The following is a 7597-nucleotide window of genomic DNA, read 5'->3' as shown; positions in this document are numbered from 1 at the left end:
CACACGCACTCGTTCAACGGTTTTTAATATCGAATTCGCGTTAAATCAGGGGTTCCACTGGACTTGATTTTAAAACGGTTCTTTCGAGGACTATTCTACCATCAATATCCGACTATAAAACTAAAAGACAGTAATTGCACCGTCGGGTCAGTGGTTTCTTCCTGAGGAAGATTAGTACAAAGGATCGGTATAAGCAGTTTGGTGGGAAACGCGCATGATCAGATCTCTAATAGGCGTGCCGTAGGCATAGGACCCCGGTTCACATGGCTCAGTAGTAAACGCACCATGGCAATCCATAATTTAATTTAATTAAATTTTTGGACAACTTTTATTTCGACAACGGTGTGGTAAAATTTACGAGAACATTTTCTGACAACTCGGCGGGTGCGCCGTCTTAGTGCTTCTTATGGTATGAGAAAACCCTTCGTGTCGTACTGTTGTATCAGAGCGTTGTGTATCAGATGGCGTTGCGCTGGACTGGGATGTTTGTTTGCGCTGATCTTGTTCACAAGCCCACGCTGTTCGTCTACGAAAGAAATAATTTCTGTTCGACGAACCGACTCCGGTTGAAGGGCCAAAATCGATGTCTTCTAAGCGATGCGAGGGGCGGGCCACCGCATAAAATATACTGACGGACTTGCCTGCAGAACGTCGCGTCGAGCTTCTAGCAGAGCTCTCTCCCCTCGTCGTTTTTTGTTGGCGGTCTCACGCAGAGTGGGAAAAGCGCACCACCAGGTGGGGCCTAGGGCCGCCTCGTCGTCGTCATCGCCGATGGAAACGAGTAAACGTTGCATTTAGTTTTGTATCCGGTAATCTCGATTGACAGATTGATGTGGCGGGGATCTCGGTAGACTGACGCTAACTGTTTTCGTCGGCACGGTGTCGCTCGGAATATGTTGTTTACTGCCATTTGTTTGTTTATTTTGTTACTTTTTTTTATTTGGGAAAATCCCGATTCTCCAAAATGTTGTTTCCTCTAGCTGAAGAGATACTTCTCAAGGTTTTCAGGGAAATTTTTAACCCGTTTTTTTATTTTCAACCTTATAAATTTCGATGGCTAACTCAACTTTTTTTTTGGGAACCCTGGTTACTGGCTCATGTCTCCCCATATAAAACCCCGGTAATTAACTGGTCCCAGGAGCGTTTTTATTGCCCCCGATCTACAATGTGTAGGTGGAGCTGCCCTGGGGGCTTGATCGGTCCAGATAAAACGCTGATTTCCTCGTGTTCCATATTTCCTAACTTAGTAGTCGATGTTAAATGAGATAATTTGCTTCTCTGGTGCCATTACATCTTCGGAAGATAAATTTATTTACACTTCGGTTTTTGATGGATAACATATCCGCGCTGTAAAAAAAAGTCTCTTTGATTCGCAAAAATTTTAAAACTTTCAAACGCTGGCGACTTGAAATTTTAAAATGGCAGTTTTTTTTAAATTTTTTCTCTGGTAAATGGTGAAACTTGAAAAAGAAAATCCTTGATGTGCCGCTATTTTGCGGTACATAACGTTGTGTACTTCTTAACAATCGGTGGCCTTCGAAAATGTGTTATGTCTCATTCTCTTTCTGGTAATTGAGAAATATCCCACAAACAATACATTTTTACATACAAAATTCTAAAATCCTTTGTGGGTAACTAGTAATTATGAGTGTATGGGAATTTTATGAAATTTTTTGCCTTTGAGCATAGAGATATATCTTCCTCTATAAATAAAACAAGTGAATTTATTCGATTCGATTCGTCATTCAAGTTTAATCGTCATATAGATGATATTACCCCGCGGGTCGCAAAAGGTTTGAGCAGTATCTCTTAACGTACATTCCCCCCTCTCTCTATAATTAATGGTCGGGGTATTTTCCCAGGGCGGAGTCATTCGTTTTTTATGGGTTTAGTTAGTTGCACATAAAATCAATGGACGCGTTGATAAGACATGCGTGCAAAAACTACTTGGTCGTGGTGCTCGTCGCATCTATGCACATACTCACTCGATTTTTTAAATGTTCTAGTGAAAGAGAATTGAATTAATTTTAAAAAAGTTTAATCAGGAACAATACTATAGACTGAAGCAAAATCTATCTTCATAAAATCAGTTGGTCGTCCACTGTTTAACAAATTTTTAAGTATGAGAATTCCATAACGGTTTTAACACAGTAGGCATAATTTATTTTCTTTTCATTGGTAGAATGGTCAAGTTTGAGTGGAAAATGATATGTAGCTATCAGAAGTAGTATAATATGGGGAAGGAGTGGCTGACTTACAATAAACAGGGAATTTCTTCACTTCCTAGCCTTAGCAATACCTACGATTTACTATCAGGACGTACCCTTAAAGCCAACTTGAGCTAAGATCAGTTACAACCAGTACAGTGTTTCCGCTTACCTTTAGGCATCGGTGTAAACGTTGCTCCTCCCTTCGTGCCCTTACCTACCACCCGGGCCCAACTCCGGATGCATACAGTAGCCTAAACGGCTACGACACAATTTTCCTTTAATAATGCTGCCCAAGCAACACCTGAATGTGTAAACTGCGCTAACCTTCCGTAAAACCGCAAAAAGGGGCATGCTCGCTGTCTCAAAGCTAGCGGGACCCTTCTAAGCATCACACTACTAGAGATCTCTCAGCGGACGCCCCATCTCACCGCATCGCGGAGGGTTGGCCAAAGGAGTCGTTGAGTTTAGCCATCTTTTTTTTGTTCGCGTTTTTTTGGTGGTTTACACATTCAGTTTTTTGGCTGGCCCACATTAATGGGAAAATTTTCGATGTTGTACGTTTTGTCTGTGTATCGTCCGCGGATTTGCGGTCGGTGGTATACGGAGGGAAACGATTTGCGCCCACGGGATGTATGCGGAATGTTACTGGGTCGGTACGGATTTTTTGAGCTCAAGTTCTGTTTGCAGTTACGCGTAGTAAATCGGATTATTTGTGTATTCCCTTTAAGGCTTAGGTGGGAATTATGATTACTAATCTATCATAAACAGAGATTTATGTCCTTTTTGGCAGTTTATTTGATACGTCAGACTCCTTCCCCATATTATCTTATCTCCTGGTAAGTATTTAAATCTTGTCTTTTTATTCGTTATTGAAAGTAATTTAGAAATTTCATTATTTCTGGGTACAGGTTCTCCGCCCGCTAATTAAAGGAATTTTTTTGCTTGCGCTCTTCGATTTTGGAATCCTAATGGTATGATGCGAGCGTACATAGGCTAATAGGTTAGAATTTATTTGCCTCAAACTGTACAGTGTTTAACATTATAAGTTTCATAGTTTGTAAGGTATACACAGTACTATACGCATGCCAGTGTAAAGGGTCAGGGAATACCAGGGCGTCAATTTATTTTCCTATACCATATCTTTTGAAGTACAAATGTCATATATGACATTTCACAATCGGTCAGCCTTTAGGTCAGGGGAAGAAGCGGCGTGGGTGCTGGTGGGCGTTTTTGGTGGGGTATTTACCACCCCTGTGTGGGCCACCTAGTGCACGCCACGTGCATGTCTGTACTCGATGATTTGTGACATGCTGTGACAGGCAATTGGTCAACTTTTTTCTCTAAAGCTTCTCATGCGAAAACGTGTCCAAGTGCTGTGCTAATGGGATGGGGGAGCCCAGCTGGCATATCGCCCCTTCTTTTAAGAATTAATAGTTAGTACCATATCCAAATTTTTCACTAGCCTGCCCCGTCAAAATGTGCAAGCGTGTCTACCGTCGTAGCCTGCTGGTGACCATCCAGTCATTACAGGATCTTAAAATATTTTTGCATGTTTTTCCACACATAAATAGTCGGTCTCAAAGATAGCGTGTTAGTATGTTTAGTGTATTATCATCATTAATCGATGAAGTACTTCTTCTATATTTCTTCGTCGCTGGCAGTGTTCTCCCATGTACCTGTGTCTGTATTTGAAGGGTGAGCATCCGCAATTTCTTTTCTTTTGGTTCTTTCTTATTTTCAATAGTCGTGGTGTGCTATCCATTTCTTGAATTTGTGGATAGTTATACCGTAGTAAACGTAACTTGTCGGTTACCAAGCCAGGGTTAGCCATATCTGGGCTGATTAAGAATGGTTGCAATTTATGGGATATCATGGTTTTTTGCTATGTACAATTAAGGTCAACCTTGGAAAAGCAATTAATTTTTGCAGAATATATCTCTGCGCGTTAATATATATATATATTATAGATATATATTATATATATCAGAAGGTAAGATAATTCGTGGAATTACACCTATTATCTACTCTTCGTATAGAATATATATAAATTATGGGTTATTTAGTGCTTGATGGTATAATTGAGGTACGTTAAGATTAGCATTTGGTAAATATTTTTTCTCCATACATAATGAACGCTAGTTATTTTGCCTCGTATTTTGGACAGCTAATTATTGGTAGGCCAGTACACCTTATATTACACGCTATTAACTTTCGATTCGTAAAGAATTCGATCATTCACACCTGTCTAAAGTTCCTTAATTTCCAGTTTGGCCTTTTAAAACTATAACAACATTGCTTAAGGCGAGGTGTTTTTAACTGGGTAGTTATGAAAAGGACGGGAGCAAAAATAAGGGTGTGATGTAGTCCGGACATTTCATTAAACTCAAATTGGCCCAGGTTTTCCCTTGCAGGGTTTTATTTTTCTCGGCCTACATTAGTCGTGTTCGAATCCCGCGATTTACCCTCGATTCCCTTATTGAATTGTTCTTTAACGTTTCTTAGGCAAAGTAGGGTTGCATGCCCTTGTTGCAATCGGTTTCAGTGATTTGTGCATAATTTTATTTGCTTGGTCTTATACTTTCTTAGGCTCATCACGTTAAAGCTGGTTTTTTTTTTTTTTCCGCAGTCTTGTCATTGTGAGGTAGCGGAGTTGCGTGCAATCTTTATTGTAGCCCATAAGCCTACTTCTCTTCTTAATAGTGCACATCAACAACGTGATTTTGTAGCTTTTGTTGATCAACAAGGTAGTTTATCCATAGCTTGCATCAATATTGGTTTCTATTTCGGAAACAAATTTTCACAGAGAAATTAATTGATTAATCACATTTATTCACATATTAATCACAAAATAGAATCGCGAAATTTGTGGAGTCTGTCATACGAAAAAGCAAATTTTCTAATACAGTAATAATATTATCATATTTTTGAGAACTTATATTTTAAAGTGATATTGGTGTCTCAATAGATCTAGTGCTAAACTTCATGTATCTCATCGATAATAAATTCATTTCGTTCTGCGCAAAATACGCGATTAAAACGCAGCTTTGCCATTTTCTTTTTTTACTTCCGGCGCCTTCAAGAGATTGCAGTTTTGGTTAAGTAGTGGCTATATTCAATGCTAAAAGAAAACGCCAGACCCATCTGGCAACTAGATACAGGGTTATGCTAACTAATATGCACAACTGATAGAACATTGTTTAGGATTGAAGGAGTGTAAGCGCATGTAATCTAGTGCCTAATTGGCAAAAGATTGAGGCTGATATTTTGGGTGCGCCCCGTGATATTGTAACCTAGTTTTGAAACTCTGCGGTGGACAAGTAGGCATCTGGCATACGTGAAGAATCTCAAGGGGGTGCTTCCGCTGGCACCGGTCAAATGCTTTTCCCTCAGTTTATGAGCCTGTTGAATTCTCAGAAGAATCTCGAAGTGCATGTTCTTAAGCTCGTGTTAGCTGAGCCCTTGAGAGACCAGTGGTTATATTGTTTACCTTTTATAGTCTTTCCCGATAGTATACTCCAAATACTATCAAGAGAGAATGTATACCTGGTTCTTATATGGCGCTTATTTCCTCTCTCTTGATTAGCTTACTCCTATGTTTGTGGCTCTGGAAATAATGCCTTCTTTTTATTTATCTGCCTGACGACGCGATAGCCGCTCGGGTAAAAAGTTCAACCATAGCTCGGTCACGAATCAGCATCGCTTTGGAACATGTTGAATAATGACAAGGAAATTATTGCGGATTGCATGTAAGTTAAATACTCAACAACGAATGTATATTTTCTTGGTTTTGATGTTATAGGAAGCTGGAGTATTCGCTCTGTGATAATTCAGTGACTGGGTGCATATCGTGAACCTTAGGTGTATCGGTTTTTTGGGCTTAACCTGCCTGAATTACGTGCAACGGAGGCTTTCAATTAGGTAACTGCTTCAACTTAACTTGATTACGTGCTTGTTGGTCCCGTCACAAATATTTCTCTGTGCCATTCCCAGAAATGACGAGTATGTTATATAGTATAATAATATAATATATATAACACACATATAATATATATATATATATATATTATAGTACTCTCAGATGTGAAGAATAGCTGAGGATTGCAATTATATTAGTCATATTCAGATATTTGATCTCTGCTATTTTTGCACTTCTGATACCACGATGTATAGTGTATCTGTGCTGACGTGCGTGCGTGCGTGCGTGCGTGCGTGCGCATTCTTTGTGTATATGTGACTAATCGATTAGTAGCTCTTAGTAGATTAGTAGCTTCCTCAGTACCATGGTTTCTAGTATTTCGTCGCTCTTTGGTCGCCCATCTCTTCGGTCGTTATCTCTTCCTCGGCACAGCTGTGCAGTACAAAGCCTGCTGGCACAGCAAGGCTGTACGATATAGTAGTAGCTAACAGTGCGAGTGTATCTCATAAACGTCTGTAAATGCATACGTAGCCGTGGAAAAATGTCTGTTGTTTTTTGGCGGCCGTCTTTTAGTGATTATTAATCACTTTGTCCGATGGAACGAATATATACTCGCACGATATTGTGTGGCGTATATGTGTACATTTTTACACGCATTTTCCGACCGTTACGATGTCGTGTATATATATATCAGGAGTAGATAATAGGGAACCTATTATCTACTCCTGATATATATATATAAGGGGTACTAAACAATGGGCTATTATTTGCCGTATTATTTCTACTATTATATGGCTATTGTTGGCTGCCGGTGGTATAATAAATAAGAAACCATTGTTGACCGGGTGTCGCATTTGTGCCAATGAGAGGACAGCGGCTACGCGTCTGCACGAATGCGAGTTTTTACCGCATTGTTGTTTTTGGCGGGAGAAGCTACGGTTGCCGTTACTGTTTTTTTACGTAAACACCCTCGAACGATGACGTCTGCATACACGTATAAACATCGATATGTAAACGTGTATGTGTATATATGCACTACGTATAGCCCACGTGTATATATATGCGCTATAGGCCCACGCGTTGCGAAGGCACGGCCGGTGCAAAGATCCGCCGTCGTTATCAACGTTGAGGGCAGCGGCCGTGTGTGTTGTTGGTTGGTTGGAGGCAGGCAGGTGCGGTCCCGCGGCAAACTGTACATGGCATTGAATTTCAGGCGTCGAGTCCGAGTTGGACGCGAGGATACGTCGCATTCAGGAGCAGAACGCCGAGCTGCTGCGCCGACGACAGGAAGTGGAAGCGGACCGGAAGCGCTTCGTCGGCAAGGCCAAGGCCAAGCTGGCCGCGTCCGCCGTACCCTGATAAGTGACGGCGCGCCGTGTCGCTACCCTGGTGTGCGGGCGCGCTGTGTAGGCGGCTCGTGTGTGTCTTACGTACGTGTTCGTATGTTTCTTGCACTGATCTATATATATCT

General features: G+C 40.9%; 1 protein-coding gene across 1 annotated transcript in view; it reads left to right on the top strand.

Annotated features, from left to right (window-relative positions):
• LOC106815201 overlaps positions 1 to 7584 on the top strand; it is a 13511-nt gene extending 5927 nt beyond the window's left edge. Inside the window, exon 3 of the mRNA XM_014819631.1 lies at positions 7340 to 7584. Within this exon, the coding sequence (XP_014675117.1) occupies positions 7340 to 7485 (146 nt within the window). The 3' untranslated portion in view covers positions 7486 to 7584. The remainder of the gene's footprint in view (positions 1 to 7339) is intronic.
• The last annotated feature ends 13 nt before the right edge of the window (positions 7585 to 7597 follow it).

The sequence above is a fragment of the Priapulus caudatus genome, unplaced genomic scaffold (assembly GCF_000485595.1).
Source record: "Priapulus caudatus unplaced genomic scaffold, Priapulus_caudatus-5.0.1 Scaffold1062, whole genome shotgun sequence".
In the NCBI taxonomy this organism is placed as follows: Eukaryota; Metazoa; Priapulida; class Priapulimorpha; order Priapulimorphida; family Priapulidae; genus Priapulus; species Priapulus caudatus.
The sequence above is the reverse complement of the archived record's forward strand: the minus strand, read 5'-3'. Positions and strand labels throughout refer to the sequence as shown.